Source organism: Leopardus geoffroyi, chromosome B3 (genome assembly GCF_018350155.1).
Source record: "Leopardus geoffroyi isolate Oge1 chromosome B3, O.geoffroyi_Oge1_pat1.0, whole genome shotgun sequence".
Classification (NCBI taxonomy): domain Eukaryota; kingdom Metazoa; phylum Chordata; class Mammalia; order Carnivora; family Felidae; genus Leopardus; species Leopardus geoffroyi.
Genome location: NC_059337.1, coordinates 17,150,853 through 17,177,117, shown reverse-complemented (window position 1 = coordinate 17,177,117; position 26,265 = coordinate 17,150,853). Strand labels below are relative to the sequence as shown.

The following is a 26,265-nucleotide window of genomic DNA, read 5'->3' as shown; positions in this document are numbered from 1 at the left end:
TGGTTGACACAGATACGATTAATGCATCGTGCTTGTGTTGTTGAATTCAAAACTAAGTTTCTCCCGTGCCAGATTCCCCCTGATGAATGCCTGCACCCTGACATTCTCTCTTCTAGGACAAGTCTGACCTGCTAGTCTGTCTTCTCATAGGAGGAATATAAATACCATATTTGCTTTTGGTGAGCAGCCCCAATTTATAAGAACTTCATTTTATTTTTAATGCCTCCTACCGAGGGCATAAATCTGATGTCCACACAATTTGCAATAGAATTCGGGTAGAAGGAATAGTCTGTGTGGCAGAATGACTGAATCATCAAGGAAGGTTTTCTGTTTTAGAACTAAATTATCCAAAGATGATTTTTATTTCTTTTAATTCATTCTAAGAACAATCTATTGGGTGGGTGGGGGGGGGGGGGGCGCTAAAACCAGTCAAGTTAGATTTAGTATGTTACATATTGTCCAGTGTGTCCCATATGGTTTGAAGTAGAATGGACAACAGAGTTTGTAAAGTGCTTTCTGGAGTCAGTATTCGGCGGTGAATGCCTTTTATTGACCACTGCCTTCATTTTTTTTTAAAGTTTATTTATTTATTTTGAGAGAGAGAGGGAATGTGATCAGGGGAGGGATAGAGAGAAGGAGAGACAGAATCCCAAGCAGGCTCTGTGCCATCACCGCAGAGCCTGACTCCAGGCTTGAACCCACGAACCACAAGATCACAACCTGAGCTGAGATCAAGAGTCAGATGCTTAACCAACTGAGCCACCCAGGCTCCCCTGCCTTCATTTTTTAAATCACATAGTTGGGTTTCAGTAGCAAACATTGGCAGGTGTTGAAGAGTGAAAGATTTTCCAATGGAGTAGGTTACCTGATGGAGTTGGAGTGGTTTGGAAAGCGGACGGTGAGGCTGTCGTTCACACCATTTGGAAATGTGGCTGTTTACAAAGAATCATGGGCATGCCATTCTGCTTGTGCCATACCTTGTCTTCCTGATAATGTCCCATGTGGCCTCCCTTCCCCCAGTCCCTAACTTGGTGCCATTAGTAAGAGCTCTGCAGTCTCCAAAAGTGTGGTGTTTAGAAATCAGCTTGACTGAACTTGATGGTGTAATCCCAGGTAAATGGGGATGGGCTGCAGGAGGGGTTTGGGCACAGGATTATTTGCAGTGGATTAAGCCCAGGCAACTTCTTTCTTACAGATGTAATTGGGTGTTGTGTTGGTTTTATATGTTGCATTGGTTTTGAAGAGAATGTAGGACGTTAGTTCTGGTAGGTTCAAAAAAGATCTCCCTAGTAATTAACGTAGTTTCTTGTGTCCTTCTGTTCCAGGAAGGTTGGCTGGTGTGCAGGTTGTGAGGACAGGAGATTATCCGCCTCGTTTCCTAATCTTTCCTCCCCCAGTATTATGAAAGTAAATGCAGTGGGGCCATGAGTACACGGCCTGACCCCACGGTTTTCTTCCTGGCGGAAGGAGTCTATCTGGGTTGAACAGTTTGTGTTTGGGTGGGGCCTAGTGGGTCACTGCACAAGAGTGGTGATGGCGTTTGGGTCGGGCGGACTGGGGAGCCAGAGGCCCTTTCCCCAAGCGCCCTGCTCTTCCTTTCCAAGTTTTTCACTTCATGGCAAATAAGGACCCACAGGAAGCCTGCTGAGTGGCAGTGAGAGCATGAATGGCTTCCCAGGTGCCCTGTCTCCCTGTGGGCCTTCCGCTTTCTCCCCTACATGAGAACTGGTGAGCATTCCTGTCTTCTGTTCTTTCTCCTTGCCTTGGGCTCTTAGTTTTCTTCCAGATGAGATTTGTTCTGTTTGCTCCCCGCCCTGTGCCCGTGCACAGGATAAGTGATGCCTGCTGACAGCCTCCGTATGGAACGGACAGCACCCTCTTCCCCACCGTTTCCGGTGGCTGACCTGAGAGTGGCTGTTTCTTGTCTGGGTGTTTACTCTCATGTTCTGTTGCTGTTGGTTCCTGTAAATGCTAGGAGCTTCTTTTTAAGGCTTTTTGGGGGAGGGGTGCCTGGGTGGCTCAGTCAGCTAAGCGTCCCACTTCAGCTCAGGGCATAATCTTGTGGCTCGTGAGCCCCGTGTTTTGCTCTGGCTGACAGCTCAGAGCCTGGAGCCTGCCTCAGATTCTGTGTCCCCCTCTCTCTCTGCCTGACCCTCCCTTCCTCCCTCTCTCTCTCTTTCTCTCTCTCTCTCTCTTTCTCAAAAATAAACACTAAGGTTTCTTGGGAAAGCCCAAAACCATTTTTTTCATACCACCCCCCCACCCTGCAACGCCAGCTGCTTGGACCGTTCGTCTGCCCTTTGGGGTGTAGACATTCTTTTCTTTTGATTTGTGTTTTGCTGTCCTGTTGCTTTGTGTAGCTATTGTTCTAAGCCCTAGTCAAGTCCACGGCGGTGACTCTGCCCCTGTTAAAGCAGAGCCTTGGAGAGGCCATAGGAGGTCACTGCTGAGTGGGAGGCAAAACCAGGCTGGAAAGACCTCCAGGAGTGTGAGAAATAGAGACAATGGGGTCTCAGAGGAAGAGGGGGTTCAGCGGGAGCCCCAGAGGGAAGGGTCAGGGGGTCCAAGCAAGGGCTCGCTGCCTGGTATCTTTATTTCCACAGTCAAAGGGGGCCGGCGAAGCCACCACCACAGGCCTTTGAACCCCCTCTGCCCCCTCCCACCTCACCCCCTAATAAACCTTAGTGTGGCCAGCAAGTCGGTCACCGTTAATGTTTAACCATAAGGTCTGTGGACCAGGGAGCATGGACATTGTGATGAAACAGCCAGGATACTGCAGAGCCAGGAGTGGCTGAGACCTTTGTTTGCCTCTAGGTACAGTTGAGTCACTACTCTGGGAGCCAGGGGAGCAGTCTGTGTGCCGATTCTGAGGTTTGCAGAGTAGAGAAAGCAAAATAAATAACGGAGGAAATCCCCGTATTACTTGTTGGTTCTCATCCAAAGGGGCTGAATAGTTCCTTTTATCCAAAGTGAAGATTTTTCTTTTCTTTCCGGTACTCTAACCCAAGTCATAGAAAGGACCAAAGAGGCAGAAGCACTTACCAGCCAAGTTTCTCTCTTCCTGACAGACCTGAAAGGAAGCGGAGAGATGTCACACAAGTCACCAACACCACCATGTCCAGCCGAAGCAGGAACATCACGGTGGCAGACACCTATAATATCACAGACCCCGAAGAGCTCGAGACAGAATACCCTTTCTTTGAGAGCAGAGTGGATAACAAGGAGAGAACTGTGATCTCTAACCTCCGGCCTTTCACTTTGTACCGCATTGACATCCACAGCTGTAACCACGAGGCTGAGAAGCTGGGCTGCAGCGCCTCCAACTTTGTCTTTGCAAGAACCATGCCTGCAGGTACAGTGTGATCCGACTCACCCTGCTCCTGACTCACTCACGGCCCAGTGGAGAAGCCTGTGTTTTGTGGACACAGAGTCGAACACCCCGGGCGATGACCCTTAGTCTCCATCCTGCTCATTAAAGAACGGTGGTCACGTAGGCAGCATGGTAGACCAGCAGCTCAGGGAAGGGAGTCTGTCTGCTCCTAATGACATCACCCCCATCCCAGCCTGTCTATACAAAGTACTCAGGAACAGGGAGCTCCCTTCAGGGTCAACTCTCTTCCTCCCCCTTGGTGCCTCGTGCATTCCCGCGGCCCTTTTCCCCATCTGTGCACAGGGAAATTTGCGCGGTCCCTCCTGAGTTCTGGGGTCCGGTGGAATCAGTTAACTGCCTTGACTCAGAGTGACCGTCGCTTCTCAAGGTCAACTGCTGGAGTAGCCTTTAGTCCTCCTGTTTGGTCTTTGCGTTCCCCTTGGAAGTTAGAAGCTGCCTGTTACTCAGACTGCCATCCATCTTTAAGGACAGGGGGCGCCTGGATGGCTCAGTCAGTTACGCATCTGACTCTTGATTTCGGCTCAGGTCTTAATCTCACAGTTCGTGAGACTGAGCCCCGTGTCCGGCTCTGCGCTGACAGTACAGAGCCTGCTTGGGATTTTCTCTTTCTGCATTTCTCTCTCAAAATAGATAAATAAGTTTCTTAAAAAAGGAGAGGTGAACTGCCCAGTTCTCTTTCCTGCCAGGACAGCAGGTGGTAGAAGGAGCCCAGAAGTACTGGAGTCTAGCAGGGGGGCCCAGTCCTGGGGCTCACATGCAGCACGTCTTGAAGCAGCTGTCAGCCTCCCTGGCCTCAGTTTCCCCACCCTTCCAGGAGAGCCCCAGACCAGCTCATTTCTCAGAGCCTTCGCCAGCTGTAACTCGCAGTGACTCTTGCTCACCACTTGCCCTGCTGCTTTAGCAAGAGAGCAAACGCCCAGCCTTCCCTGGTGGCTGGAGGAGTTGATGGTGGCTGTGAGGGCTGGGTCCCAGCACGAGCTTCCCAGCGGCTTCCTCAACAGGCCCAGCTTGCGGGCCGTCCTTCATGCCCGCGTAAAAAAGATGCATTTGCCGTGTGCAGACGCAGACTCGGAAGGGTCCGCATCACGGCCTGGAGGCTTGCTGCTGCCTCCTCTGCTTGCAAGGCGCCTTTTTGATGCTGCTTCTGTTCTGCAGCATCGCATAGGTTCCTTTCTCCAGAGGTAGCAGGCTTTTTTCCGGGGGTGGGGAGTCTGAGGGGAGGGAAGGGACTGTGGCATCTTGAGCCCCACAGGTCATTAGATTGCTTGGGTTCCAAACCCGGTGCGATGTGTGAGCACCCAGCTTCGGAGGAACCTGTGTGGCCACCGCCCTCAGCCCTGCAGGCACAGCCTGGGGGGAGGGGATTCTTAGGTTAGCCTCCACCCCACCCCCGCCGAGGGGTACCCGAATCTGACTCTCTCGCTTGTTTAAATTGTTGCGCAGAAGGAGCAGACGACATTCCTGGGCCGGTGACCTGGGAGTCAAGGCCTGAAAACTCCATCTTTTTAAAGTGGCCGGAACCTGAGAATCCCAATGGACTGATTCTAATGTATGAAATAAAATATGGATCACAAATCGAGGTAAGCGTGGGGCGGTGGTCCGTACCTGGCTATGCTTCCATTCCAGTCGATGGCACAGGTCGCCTCCCGGTTAGCCGAGGACTTAACCCCATAACCCACAGAGACAAGTCAGCGAGGATTTAGGTCTTCCTGCTGCCCCTCACTCTGCCCAGAGCACTCGGAGTATGCGAGGAGGTGGGCTTGTTTTCGCCCTTAAGAAACTATCCCCCTTGCAGAAAGCGATCTTCTGGCACAGAATAGATTGCTCTCAGTAACCCTTAATCTTTCTGCAGCTCTTTTTGGTTACAAAGAAAGAAAGAAAGAAAAGTTCGTTTACAACTTGGGTGTGTGTATGGTCACTGGAAGGCGGCCATTCAACACTGGGTTCCTTTCCTGTTCTCGCACATCAGGATCACTGTTGGGTGGGATGTGGGACACTGGGTAGCAAGAGGCACCCATTTCTCACGTGCTCGTGGGGGAGTTGGCACCTATGTTTTCTTCCCCCAGGATCAGCGGGAATGTGTATCCAGACAGGAGTACCGGAAGTATGGAGGTGCCAAGCTTAACCGGCTCAACCCGGGGAACTATACCGCCCGGATCCAGGCCACCTCTCTCTCTGGGAATGGGTCGTGGACGGATCCCGTGTTCTTCTACGTCCCCGCCAAAAGTAAGGCTTGCGGAGGGAGTAGCTGGGAACCCCGAAAGCAGGCTGGGCTGGGACCGGGGAAGCCTGGGCTGTCGGGCCCTCTGACTTTCTGATTCCATGTTGGAGCCGAGTTGGGCACATCTCAGAAGGGTCGTGCTTCTGCCGGCATCTCGTTTGGGAGCTCCAGCTGGGCTGCCGCCGCTGTTAAGGGTTCCTACCTCGCTTGTGGGGCAGGGAGAGGGTCAGAGCCCCTTTCCAGGGAGGCCTTTGAGGGGGCCTTTGCTTCCAACGTGTTTAATGTCCAAAGCATTTTTACAAAGTGCTGAGTTGACCATTCTGCCCCTTGTCCAGTTAGGGCTGCTAGTTAGGGCTCAGATTCAGGGCTTCGAATCCTAAAGGGTGACAGAAATCTGGGGGCCTCCGGTCCAGCCTGTTCCAGGAGAGGAGTCCTTGTGGTAGCATCACAGGCTTGTCCCCTTCCCTGCCTGCCAGTAAACTACAGATGCACTTTGAAAGCACAAACACGTGTAGAATGTGCCCAGTGCTCGCCGGCTGGCACCCAGACTGGGCCATGTTGTGATTTTATGCTCAAACCGTTGACAAGACAGAATTCTTAGAAGGCCGTTCTAGGCAAGGATTTCAGATTTTAAAACTGAGTTTTGTAAAATGTGTAGGTACACCAAGGGCCCTATGGTTGGTTCGCCAAGAAAATGCAGTATTTTCTGTGGTGACATAAATATTCCTTATCATTTCCATATTGAGTTTCTCTTTCTAATTAGGAACCCAGTTTTTTTTTAAGATTATTTCATGTTCAGATACTGGGGTCAAATTTGGCATAACACTACTCCTTACTGCCCCACATGGAAGCACAGACCCACCTTGCTTACTGGTGCTACTTTTGGGTCCAGTGGATGGTCCCCACCTCCCTGGTCCCTCCTAGTATCCACCTCTGTGCTGCCCTGATTTGCTGTCTGAGGTTTTTATTTTAATTTTTTTTAAATTTTTTAATGTTTTATTTATTTTTGACAGAGAGACAGAGACAGAGGGCGAGCAGAAGAGAGGCAGAGAGAGAGGGAGACACAGAATCTAAAATAGGTTCTGGGCTCTGAGCTGTCAGCACAGAGCCCCATGCGGGGCTTGAACTTACAAGCCATGAGATCATGACCTGAGCTAAAGTTGGACGCCACCCAGGCGCCCCGAGTTTTTAAGTTCCGGACTTCAGCCATTCCAGCAGTCCACCTGGTTAGTGCCTAATAGCCAAAGACAGGTATTTGAAAATCCTAATAGTACAAATATCAGAAGAATGGAGTGAATAGAACTGCAGACCTCAAGGTAGCATTTTATGAGCCTGGCCCTGTGCCTGGGTTCAAGTTTTAGGGGTAAACAGATAGCTGAGGCAGGTTATTCCATCAACTAAAGTAGTCTGAACTCCCCATGGGGTCCACTTACCCTGCTCTTACCAGTGTGCCTGTGCCACCCAGTCCAGTGCTAGAACCTTCACCATAGTTCTGTCTAGAGTAGCATCTAGCTTCCTCTTCTCCCCTCCCCTCTCCTCATCCCTTAGGAACAAGAGCCTCAGTGTAGGGGTCGGTCGAGCATCAGGCTGTGACCGTTGAAATAGCAGCTCTGACTTACCTTCAGAGAAGGCGAGGCCCTCTGTGCCATGGCTACCCCATCGTTAACCCCGTGAGTGCTAGGTTCCCACTGGAAACCGGGAGTCCCTCTGATGGACTCTTTGCAGCAGAAGTTGACATCTACTGCAGGAAAATTAAATCTGCATGCCCGCTTTGCTGCTGGGAAGTTTGTCCTCATGTCAGACAAGACTCTCCTGTCCCAGTGCAGTGTCTCTTCCTCCTGTTTAATCCTCAGAGGAGACAGAAGCTTTACAAGGCTTTCTGGCAACTGCTGTCCTTTAAGGAGCCCTTCATGTGCTTGAAAACTATTAAATTACTCTCCAGACTTTTCTTCTCCAGACTAAATAATCTCTGGTCTTTTGGCCCTTTCTTGTAGCCCCAGTCTCAGAGACCAATTTTCTACCCGTCTAATCATTTTGTTCTTCTCTGGCTGTGTTCCCGTTTGTCCATGTCCCCGTTGAAATGTGGGACTCAGAAAGAACACGGTACAGCCTGACCGGTAGTATCAGTGATACAAATATAAGAAATAGTCCTTGGGAAGAAAAACTAAAACTCTACTGACTTCCCAAAGGCAGTGATAACTTGAGAGTATTTTCAAGAATTGGAAAATGCAGGAGACTGAATCCATTTCTGAGAGCTATCTGATAAAAAATGCCTTTAATTTTTTTTTTTATTTTAGAGAGAGCATGAGAGGGGGAGGGGGCAGAGAGAGAGAGAGAGAGAGAGAGAGAGAGAGAGAGAGAATCTTAAGCAGGCTCCATGCTCAGCGCAGAGCCCAACACCAGGCTCGATCCCATGACCTCGGGATCATGAGCTGAAATCAAGAGTCGGACACTCACCCGACTGAGCCACCCAGACACCCCCAAAATGTCTTTAATTTTAAAAGTACAATAGCTTGGGGCTCCTGCGTGGCTCAGTCAGTTAAGCATCCAACTTTGGCTCAGGTCATGGTCTCACTGTTGTGAGTTCGAGCCCCGCGTCAGGCTCTGTGCTGACAGCTCAGAGCCTGGAGCCTGCTTCGGGTTCTGTGTCTCCCTCTCTGTCTGCCCCTCCCCTGCTCGCGTACCTCAGACTCGAACTCCTCGTGCACAAAACCAAAATCACAGCTGCTACCCTCAGAGTATCTCTCTGGCCTCTGTTCCCAAGGTCAGTGAGTGGCACCATAATCCATGCCCCACCCAAGCCTGGACCGTTACAGCCATTCCCCACCTTTTCTTTCTCCGCAGCCACCCATTTCTCATTCAGCAACCCCCACCCCCCGCCCCCTGTCACATTGATTCAGCCTCTCGTTTGCCACTGAAATCCAACCCCTGTTGCCACCACTTCAGGTGCTTGCTTTTTGGGGCAGCTCTGAGCTGTGGGTACAGGAAGCCTGTACCCTCCCAATCCCAGGACCATGGCTTACCAGCTGCCTGTGTGACCCTTGGGGAGTTCAGGTCACCTCTGGGAGTCTTCTTCTATAGAAAAGGACCAGTGGTCTCTTTGTGAGGTCTGGGCTAGATAACGCAGCACAAACCAAGGTCCCCGCCCCCTGGCCCAGCCCCTCCAGGACCCGCAGTGCCTCCTCCATGCTGCCAGCCCGCTGCAGGCTGGCCTCACGCACAGCCATCTCTCCAGACACAAATCTGATCGGTTCACTGCAGGGCCTGAGAGCTCACACCGGCTGCCTTTCATCTGCAGAATGAGGTTCAAACTGCTCAGCTTGAACAGGCCCCTTGGGAACCAGGCTCCAGTATCCTTTCCAGCCGTTCCTCTGCACTTGGAAGGCTTCCCCTGGCTCCCTTCTCGCCTCTCCCTTCCTCTCTGCATCCCTGCAGTGTGTGCAGCCCACTTTTTTCGGTTCTTGTGCTACCTGTGGACACACTCATCTCCCGCATCGAGGAGAATCTTCCAGAGTATGCGTCAGCATCCCCAGTGTCCAGCCTGGCTCCTGTCATATGAGGGCTGGTGACAGTGAGGAGCAGGTGTTTCGGTCAAGCTTGTAATTAGACCCAAACATTTGGGGAGAATTCAGAGCAATTTCGGCAAGGGGTGCCATCGAGTTAGTTGTGGTTTTTTGGGGGGTTTTGTTTTGTTTTTTGTTTTCTTTTTAATTGTCTATGAAACTGTCTTAGCAGATAAAGGTCAAGGCACCCAGGTGGCTCAGTCAAATGTCTGACTCTTGACTTCAGCTCAGGTCATGATCTCACAGTTCATGGGAGCCAGCCCCGAGTTGGTCTCTGCACTAACAGTGAGGAGCCTGCCTGGGATTCTGTCTCTCTCTTTCTCTCTACCCCCCTCCTGTTTACACACACGCACTTTCTCTGTCTCTTTCTCTCAAAATAAATAGACATTTGAAAAAATTATCTTAGGGGAAAAAAAGGGGGCACCTGGGTGGCTCAGTTGGTTAAGCATCCAACTTCGGCTCAGGTCATGATCTTATAGTTCGTGGATTCAAGCCCCACATCGGACTGTGTACTGACAGCTCAGAACCTGGAGCCTGCTTTGGATTCTGTGTCTTTCTCTCTGTGCCCCTCCCCGACTTGCGTTCTGTCTCTATCTCTCTCTCTCTCAAAAATAAATAAACATTAAAAAAAATTCTTCTTAAATAAAAACAAGCATCAGTACCACTTGAGCACTATTTATGTAAAAATCTATTCATTTTATTTTAGCAAATTTATATATATATATATAAATATATATATATATATATATATATATATATATACATACATACATTAACAGTCATTGAAGTGCATACAAATATTATTTCACTTGAGCCCACCATTTGAACTGTTATTTCAGAATACACTGTACTTTTTAAAAAAATATTTACTTATTTTTAGTAGAAAGATAGCACATGAGTGGGGGAAGGGCAGAGAGAGGGGGCAGAAGATCTGAAGCAGGCTCTGTACTGACAGCAGAGAGCCTGATGTGGAGCTTCAAACTCACAAACCATGAGATCATGACCTGAGCCAAAGTCAGATGCTTAACCACTTGAGCTCAACACCCGGGTGCCCCAGGAATACACTGTACTTTAAAAATGACTATACTCCTCAGTACACACTTATTTTATCTTCACACCCCCTCCCCCCAGATAACTCAGGGTTTTTTTGCTGTGTCCTATCCAATACCATTTACCTTCAGAATTCCTAGTTTGTGATAGGGCAGTAAAGGAATTTTTGGGGATTTTTTTTTTCATATTTCCAGCTTAAAAAAAAAAAAAAAAGAGGACCAGCTTGTTCACCCAGTGATATTTTATCATTTCCCTTGTCTCGGCAGTAACATATGAAAATTTCATCCACCTGATCATCGCTCTGCCTGTTGCCGTCCTGCTGATAGTGGGGGGACTGATTATCATGTTGTACGTCTTCCACAGAAAAAGGTGAGAGCCTCCAGGAAAAGCTCAGACACATTTTGTGGCTGTGTGCTCTGATGATTTGAACCTGAGTTCAGGTACGCGATTTGAGGATTTTGAGGAAATACCCCATGGGTGGGGAAACTTGATTTTCCAATCACTGCTCTTCACAGGAAAAGGGAACGTTTCCTAACGAGTCAGTGACAACAGAAAATATATCTCGGGCCGGTAGGGTTTGTCCCTTTGCTGGTTGCACCCTCAGATACCGCTGCTTATGCAGAGATTTTCCAAACCCAGTGTCCCAGCCTTTTCTATCCAGTAGACCTTTCAATTTCCAATGAAGTAAAGAAACAGTTGTTTGTTTTTGGTTTTTTGTTTTTTTCTTAATTTGGGGGAGAGCGAAAGTAGGGGAGTGGCAGAGAGAGGAGGGCAGACAGAGGATCTGAAGTGGGCTCTGTGCGGACAGCACAGAACCAGAGGTGGGGCTTGAACTCATGAACCATGAGATCATGACCCTGAGCCAAAGTCAGACGCCCAATCGACGGAGCCACCCGGGCGCCCCAAGAAACAAATGTTTCTTACGAGGCTTTCATCCAAGACCACTGAGGAAGCCCAGAGCCCTGTTAGCAGATGTCTTCGGCCCCAGGCCAGATGGGGGAGTGTAGGTGAGGGTCTGCAGGCAGTAGGTGCCCCTTGCTCCCTTCCTCCTGATACTTAAAACAGGATAAATAAAGCTGATAGAGCAAAGATGAGATGTGTGCACGCTGGGTTTTTTTTAACCTGAATTTTTTCCTTCTTACAGAAATAACAGCAGGCTGGGGAATGGAGTGCTGTATGCTTCGGTGAACCCAGAGTACTTCAGTGCCGCAGATGGTAAGCAGCTAAGCTCCGGGCACTGCCTGGACCCAGTCAGGTCCCAGACTGGGGAGCTTTCAGGAGTGCGGCTAATTTAGGGAGAAGAGGTTTGCATTATTTGACGTAACTTTGGCTTCAAATACGTCGTCGTTAACACTTTCTTTAAATTTTTATTATTTTTTTTAAGTTAATTTATTTTGAGAGAGAGAGAAAGAGCGAGTAGGGGAGGGGCGGAGGGAGGGGGAGAGAGAGAGAGAATCCCAAGCAGGCTCTGAGCTGTCAGCACAGAGCTCATCGCGGGGCTTGAACTCACAAACCGTGAGATCGTGACCTGAGCCAAAGTCAGATGCTTACTGGACTGAGTCACCCAGGTGCTCCCGCCCCCTTTCTCTTTTAAATCAAAGTTTTTAGCAGTTCACTGAATATGTCGAAAATTCTGGGACTGTATGGAATGCCCGCAAAGAAAAACAGTCTTCAGAGACAACTGGTCAGCACAGTTGTCAATTTACTTAATTGCCTGAGATTTTATGCTAGGATGACAAAAGTTGTTTAATTGTTGACATCTAGTCAGAGGATACGCTGCAGCTGACCAAATAGTTCCTTTAAACCTGTTTCAGCCTGAGTTTCGTATCGCTATGACGGTCTTTGATCACTCATGGCTTCTCTGCATTTTTCTGTCTTGGAGTTTTTCTGCTCATTCCCTCCTGACCGGGCTCCTATGACTTATACCCTCACGGCCCATTCACATACCCTTGGGTAATAACTCATGAGGTCCATTTAGTTAAGTGACTGAGGTCTGACTTGGCAGTTGGGTTCTATTCGATGGTTATTTCGTTTTTTCCTTATTTACTGTCACTTCTCCCTATTGTGCTTGAATCCAAACCTTTATAAGTAAGTCCAGGCCGGGCACTGGTCCTGGGGTCTAGTGATACTGGCACTTGCCGGGGGCTTTTACGAACGCTGTTCCCTTTGATCCCTGTGTCCCGGTAAGGTGGCTTTTCTAATGCCCGCCTGTCTGTAGGTGAGGCGATGAGGTTCAGAGGACACATGTGCATAACTAGGTGGTTGAGAAGTCAGGATGACATGGTCTCTGGCATCTTGTCAACCACAGGGAAGCTGACCCACAGGAGGAGCTGGCTTGGGTCCACCAGATGAACGAATGAGTACATGAACTCAGGGAGGTGTGTTTAGAAACCGTGTGTGCCTCCTTCTTGCTTCAGGTGAAGTGAAAGTTGGTGTGCAGGACGTGTGAAATGGAGTTGTGATTATTCTGATCGATTACCCTGAGTAAATGGAAAACATAAGAAAACACACTGACGCTTTAAAAGCACTATATAAATGTGTAAAGTTTTGTTATGATTTCTCTAATAATTTCTAATTCAGTTCTGTTTACAGCAAAGCCGATCAAAAGCAGCCTCCCCTGAATGGGAATCAAGTGCAGAATAAGGACATTCTTCCTGATTCTATAGAAGTCTCACAAAGTTGTATTTTTTAATGTCTTTATTTTATTTTTATTTTGAGAAAGAACGAGCAGGGGAGGGGCAGAGAGAGAGAGAGGGAGAGAGAATCTCAAGCAGGCTCCACACTGTCAGCACAGAGCCTGATGCAGGGCTTGACCCCGTGAACTGTGAGATCGTGACCTGAGTCGAAATCAAGAGTGGGATGCCTAAACAACTAAGCCAGCCAGGTGCCCCACAAAGCTGTATTTTTAATAGGCATGTAGGTATGTGTGTACATATACATACACACGTACACACACACATATTTCTATACTCCTTTGATGTATGTATGTATGTATATAACACATAGAGAGCATTCTGGAAGGATACACACCAAATTTAAAATAGTAGTTACTTGTGGAAAAGTATCTTTTTCTTTATTAAAAAAAAAAGCAAAAAGATTTTTATGCATTGCTTATATAATTAATAGCTTTTTTTTTTTTTTTTAAGTCAGATAAGGTAAGGAGTCATCACACACTTAATGGAATTTATTAGGAAATGCAAGGCCACTTTCCTTCTCTGTAGAGGTGGAATAAGGCTATTCCAGAGAATTTGCTCTACTTTGAAATAAAGCACAGAAGACTGGCATTTTGTCGTTTTGACTATGAAGTGTCCAGGAAGCTTAGAAAGAGCATTAATACAATAATATCAGACTCTAATGGTGATTTGAATGCAAATTTTATATCTTTCCAGAACTACTTTCATAATATGCCTTGATTCGCCTTTAAAAATAAAATAAAAACCCAATGCATTGTCACCCAGGCCAACAACAGGTAGGAACACGGTAACCTCATTTGAACTTAATTTATTTGGCCATTTGACAAGCACCTTATAGCTAGTCTCCTTGAGGGGCGACAAAATGACATTGCAGTTCGAAAATGCTTTAAAAACTTCTTTCTCCAGAAGCTATTCTGCACGTCACCATTCTCCAGAATATACCGAAAATCCCCTCTAGGGAAGTGCTGATAACATTGTGCACATAACCCGTTGCCGGCTGGCGGGGCTTAGGACCTGCTGGCTCGAGTCAGAGCTGCTGGGTTGAATTTAGAGAAAGAGATTGCAAGTATTGACTTCAGGGACCTCCCAAGGAAGGAATGGGATTGGTTTTAACTCCGTGTTTTATGGTGTGCTACAGAGTTAATTCTGATTAAAAGCAAGCCCGGATTTTGGGAGATAAACGGATACAGGCGGTTTCTCTTTATACTTTCTGAGGGGTATCGTGAAGAGTCTTATCTACTGGCTTGTCTTGCATACTTACTCTCCTAAGCAAGCCTCAGCCTCTTCTTAGGGCCCGTATGACATCTAAGCCACATAGAAGGTAGACTCCCGTTTACGAAATTCCTAAACTACATATGTAATGGGAAATACAAAAGTGCGTATGAGAGAAAATTCTAGATTGATGAACATAGGCCATATTGGACACTCCTCAGTGGCGTAAGTTGGCGGGATCTCCTGGGCCTAATTTATAGGCGTCTTTCCTTCCAGACATGAAAGTACAGGAGACCCAGTGGTGTTGGAATCCAGCTGCCAGCCACTGCTTCTCCCACATCCAGCCGTAAGCGCAAGGTTAACGTCCAAAAGCATACAAGCAAACACAGATGCCATCGCAGCTCCCCAGTCCTGCATTTCTGAGCTGGGACCCCTTCTTGGTATACAGTGGAGCCTGCTGGGAATCCCCTTCTCCGGCAAGGACAGAAGCACACACAGCATTAGAAGGATGTCCTTATAACTGAAATTTCTTAGGGAGCTAATGAAACAGGTTGCATTTTTCTTTTTTTCTTTTTCATTCTGCCCATCTGAGTTGTGGGATGGATCCTCTGTATTGTTTTCTTTTCTTTCTTACCTCCCTTCTCCCTTTTCCTCTTTTCTTTCTCCTTCCTGCCTGCCTGGAATTACTTCTTTGTTTTCTTAAACCAGATTGACTGAAAGCCTTGGCTGGAGAAGTCATGTTCAGGCTCTGTCTTACCATGTCCCACCTCCCAGCCCCTCAACCCAGTTGTGGGCGGTCCCTGAGTTCATGGAGCTCAGGCTAGGGCCCTGGGGAGACCCCTGTGCTCACCAGCTGTCCCTCCACCTTGCTCACCACTGATGGTCCTTGGTGCCAGAGTTCAGCAGCTTCTGTTCCTATATAGACACCCCAGGGGCTTCGGTGAGGCTGGAGACACTTAAACTAGAATAGTGCTACCGATAGAAATAGAAGGCCAGTCCCATATGTAACCATAAGTTTTTCTAATAACCACGTTTAAAAAAGTATAAAAGAAACAGGTGAGGGGCACCTGCCGTGGCTCAGTCAATTGAAATCCCACTTCGCTTAGGTCACGATCTCACAATCCATGAGTTCAAGCCCCACATCAGGCTCACTGCTGTCCGTGAAGAGCCCACTTCAGATCCTCTGTCCTCCCCTCTCTCTCTGCCCCTTCCCCACTCACGCTCGCTCTCTCTATAACATGAAAAAACATTTAAAAAAGAAGTGAAAAAGTGTTCATGATACACGTTATTTAACCTGGTATGTCCAAAGTATTATCAATTTAAATAGGTAGTCAGTCTAAAAACTATTGAAATATTTGCGTGATTTTTTTTCGTACTAAGTCTTTGAAGCCTGTTGTGAATTCTATACTTAGCGCATCTCAAATTGGATTCCTTTGTGGTTCTTGTGTGCTGTTAGGATCCTAAAATTATCTCAGAATCCTTGAAGACTTGAAATACCAGTGTGTGACCGTATAGCTGTCTTGCAGAAATTTCAGGACAAGCCGTGTCACTGTTTCCTGATGTTCTCTGTGGACTTCCGGAAGTGGCATCTTGTATTCTGGTTTCCCCCAAAAGCACCTTCTGCCCAGGGGCTCCCTGCCTTACCTGTCTCAGTTCTGGTTTCTTCTTCTCCAGTGTATGTACCTGATGAGTGGGAGGTTGCTCGGGAGAAAATCACCATGAGCCGAGAGCTGGGGCAGGGCTCGTTTGGGATGGTCTACGAAGGAGTTGCCAAAGGCGTGGTTAAAGATGAGCCCGAAACCAGGGTGGCCATCAAAACGGTGAACGAGGCCGCGAGCATGCGTGAAAGGATTGAATTTCTCAACGAGGCTTCAGTGATGAAGGAGTTCAATTGTCACCATGTGGTAAGAGAATGCCCTGAGAAGCCAGAAACTGACGCAGGGAGAACACCTCAGTGGGGCCCCCCAGAGTGTCAGTGGCATCACTTGGGGGTTTGGTGTCTCGCCCCGCCTTCCAGAGTTCCCCATCACCTCACTGTTGGCCCTTAGACACCTGTGCACTAGCGGCTCTGGCTGTGGTGTAGACCCCGGCCAGTGGGGGCCCTGTGGCCCGCACGTCTGGGCTCTGTAGGTCACAGACTGTTCTAGCAGCCTGGATGGGGACTGTCGCGGGCAACCCTCACCCTCTGAGTCCTTCTCTCTGTCATTCCTCCCAGGTGCGGTTGCTGGGCGTGGTGTCCCAGGGCCAGCCGACGCTGGTCATCATGGAACTGATGACGCGGGGCGATCTCAAAAGTTATCTCAGGTCTCTGAGGCCAGAAATAGAGGTCAGTTTTGGTTTTCACGGACTTCATACATTACCTGTTCTTTCTTTAGCACCTTCCCACCACACCCCCCCCCCCAGAAGATATTGTGTGTTTATTTTTTTTATTTTTAAAAAAATTTTTTGAGTGTGAGCGGGGGAGGGGCAGAGAGAAGGGGAGACACAGAACGGAAAGCAGGCTTCCGGCTCCGAGCTGTCAGCACAGAGCCCGACCCGGGGTCAAACTCGCAAACTGTGAGATCATGACCTGAGCCGAAGTCGGATACCCAACCAACGGAGCCACCAGGCACCTCTGTGTCTTTAAACCTGCTTACTTTTCAACATTGAATGTTTCTTGCTGTATGCTTGGTTACAGGTCCTTTGTATGAAAGATGTCCCCGACTAGAGAGAGACCTCGAGCTTTTGTGGGAGCCCCTTGCCATTTCTCAGATACCCTTCTACTTAACCCCTCTGTGCTCCTGTTCTGCATTCCGCCCCCCTCTAGTTCCCTCCTCCGCCGCAGGTGCTCCCTGACTTCTCCCTGCTTCTGCACAGCTTCCTCCCTGAAGCCTTCCCTGCTCCCCTGCCTGGAAGGCAGGAACCCTCCATGACTGCTCCCCTAGCACCAACCCTCTCTTCTATGGTCCTCCAAGTGGATTCCCCTTCCACCCCATCGTGTTCAGCTTTTCCTCCCAGGCTCCGAGCGCTGCCAGTTCAGGGTCCGTGTTTGTGGCAGGCAGTCTTTCAGTAAACGCCTGTCAGAGTTCAATGTTAGGTTGACGTGATTCTTGTTGCTGGTGTGGTTTCCCACCCGGCTCTGTACACATAGATGCCCCCTTATTCACAAGCCCCCTCCCCACACACGTCCCTTCCCCCAGGCTGTCAACAGTCTGAGCCTTTGAGACCGGGAGGCCCTGTTTTCTCGAACTCTGCATCCACATGTCAGGCTTGATCCTGAGGCAGAATGATAATCGCCTCGGCTGCACAGTGTCTGCTTAGTCTAGTAAAAAAGACCAATTTGTGTTATGAGCTTCAACTTGTAAACCTGCTGAAGTCCTCTGCAATTTTTCATTAGTCACTGTGGTGTCTCCCCGTCTGTGGCATGAACCCACAAGGCAGCTTTTTAGCATATGGAAGCATGACTCCAAGTGAGTCACTCTAAGAATACACTCGTAGATAAATACTTACAAATAATACCAGCAACATCTGCCTTTCATTCGGCCCCCTCGGTGGGTCTGAAGGCCTCACTTTCACCCTGACTTTGCTCTGTGGTGAGCAGGCTTTGCATCTGCTTGTATTCCCAGAATACCTCCCTTTTGAATCTCTACAGCCTTTCCCTGTTTGAGCCTAATCTTTGGTTTTCTTTTCATCTACAACTTAATTATCTCCCAAGTAGTTGTTCCTTAAATTTTAGTTCTGAGCACCTGTTTGCACGTGGCTTCCTCCATTCACAGCAGATGATTGTCCTTGTGGTTCTCTGAGGGTCACGAGGCCAAGTGTGGCCCGAGGCCCTGAGCAGGATGATTTACAACACACACCCACCCTCTGCTCTACAGTGTGGCTCCCCAGGTCCCCTGGATCGTAAACTGCCTCACTTCTGTAACACACAAGCCAGCATGAGGGAGAAAAGCTTCATCAGATAGGTGGCTCAAGACACGGCAGTGTATTTCTTATCAGATTCATGCAGACATCTGAAAAGTATGAAACGCTCATTCCCTGCGTCCCCGATTTCAGGCACAGAATAAACGTTTGGAAACACGTAGTCTCTGTCCCGGCTCTGCTGCAAGCTGTCTGCTGTCCTCAGGCAGCTGCTTCGGGCCTCCGCACCTCAGTGTCCTCGTGTGTAAAATAAGATGGTTGGACAAGAAGGCTTCTGAAAGTCCCTTTTCCAGATCTCAAATTCACTTTTAGATGTGTCAGATTTAAACTTGTTCTTTCTAACTCAGGTCAAGGATAAAAATATGTATGCTTGTCCTGCGGATTCATTATACTCTATTTGGCATCTTCTCCCCAAGTTAAGATTTGCTCATTTACTTTGCTAAATGTGGGTGTTTGTGTATACATGCCTTCAGTAGCTCGAAGCAGATTAAAGATTTCCGCTCTCTGAAACGCCTGAAAGAATGGCAGTGTGGCACCATGAACTGATCAAATGTCAGCCCTCTCTTCCAATATGTATAATCAGATTCCTTTTATTGATTCTATCCTTCATGTTAACTATGAATGACCACTTCTTTTTTCTTAAAATTTTTAATGTGTATTTTTGAGGGAGAGAGACAGGGTGCAAGCAGGGGAGGGGCAGAGAGAGAGAGGGAGACACAGAATCCAAAGCAGGCTCCAGGCTCTGAGCTGTCAGCACACAGCCCGATGCGGGGTTCAAACTCACGAACCGTGAGATCATGACCTGAACTGAAGTCAGACGCTTCACCGGCTGAACCACCCAGGCGCCCATAAATGACCACTTCCAGTAAACACATATACTTAATACTCCACAGCTTAAGTATTATGAGCATCAACTTAACAGTTCACCTGCAGATTTCCTAGCATACCATGCACATCTAAAGCCCCAGAAAGCTTAAAAGGCAACGGTGGGTCCTGAGACAGAAAAGCTTGTCTAAAGGAGACTCCCATGTAAAAAGAAAGTGCTGGTTTGGGCTTACCCTTGGGGACATCATGTCACTTCCCCCAGGAAACTCCGTGTTAAGTATTTTCAACCACCAGAGACTATCTTGATAGTCTCTTCAGAATGTAAACATACGTCATGTGTAGGGAACTAACCCACAAGTGCTTTGGAGGGTTGTTATACTGCTTCTAGAAGGCAGCTTTCAGCAGAAAGCAGCACATCACTGGGCAAAGCCAACATCCACTGAGCACAGACCCTGGCCAGGCACTGGCAGGCACTTTCCGTGTGTAGTCCCAGCTCATGCTTCCGGCAGTGACCCCACCCAGGCATGCTCTTCCCATGGCACCCAGGGTTTGAGCCGGGAAGGTGGCGCTTTGGGACCTGTCAGAGTAATGTGGCTTTGCAGTGTTGTAACAGATGCTCTGTAGTCAGGGAAACTGAGGTAAACTCTATCGCACAGCACAAGCAAGAGGTGGTTAGTATCTAAACTGTGGTGGGCTGATTTGCTCTGTATTTTTTTATTTTTTTAGGATGGAGAGATTTGGGCACATGTTTTATATAAGCTTTTTTCTAAATGGATTTTTTATTATTCTGAGGTATTTCTCTTTAATTCCAAAGCCCTCCTCTACAAAGAGGAAATGCTTATCATGTTACGTGTCCCCGTTTTACATTGATCCCCCTCTAGAATATGCTTCATCTGGACTTAAATTAATTGGCGAGTGCCTGTTTTCCTTGGTGCCCACAGAAAACAACAACCCAAGGAGTGCCACGTTGTGAAGTGAAAACGTTAGTCCTGATACTTTTGTACTTTACATGAAAGTTAAAGAGAAAGAAAAAGATCAGATACTTGATAACGATGCTCACATGGGAAATAAAGCATACAGTGTCCATTTGGGAAACACATTTACTTCTTTCCACACAGCCTTTGTAATATTCTCTCGCTCCTTTCACCTGCACTTTGATTATAGACAGAAAAGGAACATATAAACTAATAAAAACTTGAGTAATCAAGAAATCTTAATATCTGAAATTGTTAGTTTCACTTTAAATAATTTTTGCCCTACCCAAAATAGAAAATGCTGGTCCCAAGTTGTGCTAATTAGCGTTTCTCTCTGCAACTCTGTGTGATGTGGTCAGCGGGCAAGCGCATGACTTTACCACGAAGCAGATGCTATGGTCTCCATAATAATATGTTCCTTCTGAGCAAGTCCTGTTTCTTAGCAGACTGACCTGTGGTGCTCAGATTGAACAAAGATGGATTTGCACACCCTGGAAGAATTAGGGTGGGGGACACTCCTAAACTCTCACGTGAAATTTTTTTTTTTTTTTTTTTTTTTATCTCCAACAGAATAATCCAGTCCTAGCACCTCCAAGCCTAAGCAAGATGATCCAGATGGCTGGAGAGATTGCAGACGGCATGGCATACCTCAACGCCAACAAGTTTGTCCACAGGGACCTTGCTGCCCGGAACTGCATGGTGGCTGAAGATTTCACGGTCAAAATCGGAGGTGTGTTCTTAGCTTCCCAGGTCTGAGCAGGAGCTAAACTCAAACACATTTCAGAGACCGAGCAGGCATTCACCCACCTTTGAAGAGGTTTTCCAGTGCATCCCATGAGTACAGAGTCTTGTACTTGGGAATAACTTGGTTGTCTCCAATTGATACTCAAACACAAACCTGACTGGGCTGGCTCAAATCCCTATAGCACATGTGGGCACAGCAGAACAGGCAGTAGACAAGGATGAGCTGAGGCCATGGTCTCTGAGGTAGCCTCTCCTGGCATTTGGGGCATTTTTTGGCAGAAGAGTTCTAAGCGTTGGTTACAGAAATAATTGAGGCAATGTCCTCAGGTGATTTTGACTTGGGAGTAAAAGTTGCCATATAAACTACCAACATTTCCTCCAATGTTTCTGGCTTGAAAGGAGTTTTGCCCTCTCAGCGGTCCATGGAGTTTTCTAAGATGTGAGGCCCCCAACGGTGAAGTCCCTGCATAGAGCAGTAACAGTGACAGGGAGGTGCAATCACTCAGGTGAGGGAAGATCACTGCTTATTGGGGTTCACACCCAAGTTGGTCAACCTCTAAGCTCTCGACCTGTGTATTATAACGCTTAGCTGATCAACCTGCTGGTTAGACCCCTTGTTGCCACCACCCACTGAAACACCAAAAAAAGGGGGGTTGGGTTGCATTTCTGGTGCTGGTTAGAAATTCATTTTAGCCTTTAGGTTTGGGTTTTGCTTTGATCTCTTAATCCTGATAAAAACACTTACAACCTCAGGGCTACTCAGGAAAGCTACCTACTTTTACCAGAACCCTTACCTTCCCATTATGAGATGACGATGTCTCAGAAAAACATCAAGTATTTATTCTGAGAAACTGCAGAGGACACTTTACATCCAAAATCCATTTAAAATTAACCTCCTTGATGTAGCTGACTTTGCTAACACATAGAAACAGACACAGAGAGTTAGACAAAATGAGGGGACAGAGGACTATGTCCCAATTGAAAAACTAGCACAAAATCACAGCAAAAGAGCTGAACCAACCAGAGGTAGGCAATATGCCTGATAGAGAAATCAAAGTAATGGTCGTAAAGATACTCACGGGACTTGAGAAAAGAGAGAGGATCTCACCGAGACCTTCAACAAAGAGACAGAAAATATACCAAAGAACCAATCAGACAGAGATGAAGAACTTAGTAACCAAAATTAAAGATACACTAGAGGGAATCAATAGGAGAGGAAGCAGAAGAACTGATCCCTGAACTGGAAGAGGGAGTAATGGAAAGCAACCAAACAGAACAGGAAAAAGATAAAAGAATTATAAAAGAAGGATAGGTTAAGGGAACTCAGCAACACCATCAAGCATAATAGCATTCACATTATAGAGATCCCAGAAGGAGAAGAGAGAAAATTTATTTGAGGAAATAATAGCTGGAAACTTCCCTAATCTGTAGAAGGAAATAGACTCAGGAAGCAGTGAGAGCCCCCAGTAAAATCAACCAAGGAGGTCCACACCAAGAGACATAATAATTAAAATGGCAAAAGGTAGTGATAAAGTTTTAAAAGCAGCAAGAGAAAAGAAAACAATTACATACAAGGGAAACCCCATAAGACTATAAGCTGATTTTTCAGCAGAAACTTTATGGGCCAGAAGGGAGTGGAATGATATATTCAAAGTACTGAAAAAAAAATAAAGTAAAATAAATTTAACCTTTTTCTAGCTCTTGAACTATCTGTTATGGAAATGCTCATCTTTCTTTAGCAGTATATTTTTTCTTTAGCTATGATTTTGAATGAAATATTTCGGTCCTTTAGTTGTGAATGAGGAGTATCCCCTCTTGAATAGTTATCAAATTAGGGGTTAGTGTCTTTATTTTTCATTTGGAGGAAACAGAGATGATGAATGGAGCCATATCATAGAGCAGACATCCCTGAGTCATCAGAACTACTCATTCATGAGCTACCAGTATGTCCCTGGATTTGGCCCTTTGAGGCATCCACACGTCTGGTGCCCCTTGAATCCCAGGAGGCTGACAGGCTCCAGGGTTTCTAGGAAACAGCCTCTCTCGCCGCTGTCTGGGCTTTCTTTGTGCTCCCTGCTCCCTTCCCCTTCCCTTTTCGTTCCTTCCCCTTTTCCATGAAGACTCAGATTATTCCCATGGAGATGCCAGGCAGCCCTCCTTCCCCAGCGATACAGAACCGGGAAGCCCTGAGCTTAAATCCTGGTTCTGCCGCTAGCAGATGAGACTTGGGACTAGTGCCTTAAGTTCTGAGCCTCAGTTTCTTTCCCTCGGAAATGGGGATGCTGATAGAGCAGACCCACGAGATGGTGGGCAGGACTGGGCACAGGACAGCTCCAAGCACACGCCTGGCACAGGACAGGTCCCCAATAGATGTCAGTTCCTGGGGCCATCAGCATCCTGCTTCCCACACCCGCTTCCTGGCACACGCAGGAGCCCAGCTCATGCTACCTGCTTTCCGGTTTCACATCACAGTGGGGGAGCTCTTGTCGGGCCACTTGCCATTTGAAGTCCAAATCAGCAAGGACCATATTTGCCATTTAACCCAGTGGCACATTTACAGTGACATTTGTACTTGCAGTTTTTGTCACTAACATTTGGAATTTTTCTTTTGTGCTGTGGAAGAAATAGCTTGTGTTCTTTTTCTGGGATTTCTTTTTTTTTGTTTCCTCTCCTTTTTGTGCAAGTAAAGACAAATCCTCTCCTCTGCATGTCACTGGATTAATTCTGAGATAGGGTTCCAACACTTCGTTTTTATTCCTCACTTGGGTTCAAGAGATCTGTTTTTCCAATGCCCGGTGTCTCATGGAGTACAAACATAACAAGTAATTTCACCAGAGGCAGCTGTTGACCCCTCAGCTCAGTACAAGTAAATTGTGTTGGTTAACGTGCAAGGAACTTTATTCCCTGTGTTTGCTTTGTAGCCTAACCGCTTTGTGGCACAGTTAGAGACATGAATGAACATTTTAGAAAGGAGAGCAGCCCTTTCTCCTGGGGAAGGAAACGGAAGAGTCCCTGTAAGAAAAGGTTGGGTGATTGAGTGGAAAATCAAAATCTGACAAAGAAGCGATAATTTAGGATTATAAAGCAGGCCTGCCATCAAACATAATTATGTGACATCTTCTAGAGACATGGAAAATGGAACAAATTTTCAAAAACGAGTAGGAGCATTATGTTGAAAAACATTATTGGGTAATAGCTTCAGGGGCCTAGTAAATAGCATCTCCTAGCATCTTACTGTGTACTTTTCTTTCCCCGTGAATTGGTACTTTCAATATTTTCCCCCTTATTAAGCAGTAAAACTATTTTACTTCCTCTGGCAGTGGGGCAGTGCTACCAAGTAAGTAAGAGTCAGAATGCTCTTATTTATTTCACCAGGTTCTAAAACCACATGTAAATGACCTTTGGTCTACACGTGAATATTTTCTTGATAAAGTGGGAGACTTGGTAATTTATAAACTGCTTCTCACTTTAAATGAATAAAGGAATTAACTTTTTTATTTATCTGTTTCTTTATTTGGAATGAAATTAAATTTTTTTATTTTTATTAATTTTTTGAATGTTTGTTTATTTTTGAGAGGGAAAGAGAGAGACAGAATGTGAGTGGGGGAGGGGCAGAGAGAGAGGGAGACACAGAATCCGAAGCAGGCTCCAGGCTCTGAGCTGTCGGCACAGAGCCCGACGTGGGGCTTCGACCCACAAACCATGAGATCATGACCTGAGCCGAAGCCGGACGCGTCACCAACTGAGCCCCCCCAGGTGCCCCAACTTTTTTTTTTCAAAGGACTCAAATTGTAAACCTATTTGAAGCAGACATTCATTGGTATTTACTTGTCACAGGATTAATCAATCAGTCATCCCTTATCGATTCTGCCTTATACAATTGTAAATGCTGATACCCAGCCTCCTGAGAGTGTGGCTCACCCGTGGGTGCCCCACAGCTGTGATGGGACATCTTTGCTTCCGCCCTGAGAGCTGCTCAAAGTGCGTCACTCTCGTGCCTTCTCTCCACCTTACAGATTTCGGTATGACAAGAGATATCTACGAGACAGACTATTACCGGAAAGGAGGGAAGGGGCTGCTACCTGTGCGCTGGATGTCACCCGAGTCCCTCAAGGATGGGGTCTTCACCACTCACTCTGACGTCTGGTATGAGAGTCTTCTTCTGTAATGCGAGCCCAGAGCCCTCCAGCTTCCACAGATCCCACTGGCTCCGTCTCGAGGGCTTTATGTTTCTACTGGTCTCTATTCATCGTTACCCCGTTTCCAGCTTTGGCCAAGTGCTGTGTGGGCTATAGTCCTGCACGGTTGAAGGGCTCCTGTTGCCAGTGGGCTATCTGAGGACAGCGGGCATTTGTGGGCTCTAAAGAATTTGTGAGACCCACATTTCTTGCAGTCCTTAAGTACTCAGTAAGTGGCGAGGAGCCCTTGAGAGACAGACCACCAGGGGCCGGGATGTGTCCGAAAACTTCACCTCTCCCCTGGCCACCTGCCCTCGTTCCATCTTTCCCAATAAATAGATAACGTGGTGTGTGTGCGGCTGCCTCACCTAATTACAACTCCAGATTGCAGACATTCCTTTGTTCACACCCAAAGCTTGTGAGTCTGGATGTGTTCTCTCATTGGTCCCATCTGCTGTCTGTCCTTTTTCAAAGGACTTCACCATTGTGGACCCAGGGATGGGGTAGAAAGCACAATGTCTCCCTTCACGATAACGTATCTTGGGGTAGAAAGCTTAGCTGAGGAGTACAGAGGACTCTCAGTAGTGCTGTTTCCTGTGATACCTCAGCATCACTGTGGAGAGGAGGCCAGATTCTGAAATACAACTGAGGTCCTTGGCAGGCTGAGGCCCTGGCACATCTACCTCCTAGAACGTCAACTAGTTTCTTGGCTGTCCTCTCGGGAGGTCCCATTGCTGGTGTGTTACGGAAATGGGAGTTGTTTACTCAACTGTCTGGACGACCACATAGGGGAGCTATTTAAATAGTGACCGACATCATTTTTTTTTTTTTTTAACCTCGTGAACCTTTCATAGTTCAAGGGCCTTGGATCTCACTACGAAGACAGGTGCAAATTGGAAATAGCATTTGAATACGACCCGGCAAAGCGTGATTGCTTCTCGAGTTCACGTACGAGATCTGTTTTTGCAGTCGGCCTGTCCAAGATAGTTAGCTCTTTGCTGTCAAATCAAAGTGCTCACCACCATTTTTAGATGTAGAGATTATGGGGAGAGAAGGTCTGTTCATGCATCTGATTATTGTAGCCTCTATACCTCCCAAAGCTCTGAGGTCAGCTTGTAGTACAATAAAATAGAAAACCGTGCGAGCCAGGGACAGCAGAGGCAGGATGAGAAGATAAAACTAGAGTTATTAATATCTCACAGGCTAATTTTGCCCAAACCCTGGTTAGCAACGAATGCCACCAGCAGCAGCAACAGAGGGACATGCAGGGGGTTCGATGCCAGTTTTCTCCCACTCGACGGCATCGACATTATGCATGAGTAATATGTGTATGTAAACAAGAGTGTCTATTTGATAATCATTCCGTTCAGTGTTCAGGCATTAACAGTGCTTTAAATTCTTTCTTTTTTTTTTTTTTTTTTTGTAACACAGCCTTTGAGGGTAACATGGGTAGGGTCGGCCAGGACTTGGTGAATATGGAAGGTTCCTCAGCTGCCTAGGATCTCAAGCCCTCC

General features: G+C 47.2%; 1 protein-coding gene across 2 annotated transcripts in view; it reads left to right on the top strand.

The window, feature by feature from the left end:
- IGF1R (insulin like growth factor 1 receptor) overlaps positions 1 to 26,265 on the top strand; it is a 310,595-nt gene that overhangs the window by 262,585 nt on the left and 21,745 nt on the right. For both annotated transcript variants that reach the window (XM_045448754.1, XM_045448755.1), the window contains 9 exons: positions 3,069 to 3,352; positions 4,835 to 4,971; positions 5,458 to 5,617; positions 10,492 to 10,594; positions 11,370 to 11,440; positions 15,805 to 16,034; positions 16,346 to 16,456; positions 20,400 to 20,559; positions 24,590 to 24,719. In XM_045448754.1, coding sequence (XP_045304710.1) covers positions 3,069 to 3,352; positions 4,835 to 4,971; positions 5,458 to 5,617; positions 10,492 to 10,594; positions 11,370 to 11,440; positions 15,805 to 16,034; positions 16,346 to 16,456; positions 20,400 to 20,559; positions 24,590 to 24,719 — 1,386 coding nt within the window. The remainder of the gene's footprint in view (positions 1 to 3,068; positions 3,353 to 4,834; positions 4,972 to 5,457; positions 5,618 to 10,491; positions 10,595 to 11,369; positions 11,441 to 15,804; positions 16,035 to 16,345; positions 16,457 to 20,399; positions 20,560 to 24,589; positions 24,720 to 26,265) is intronic.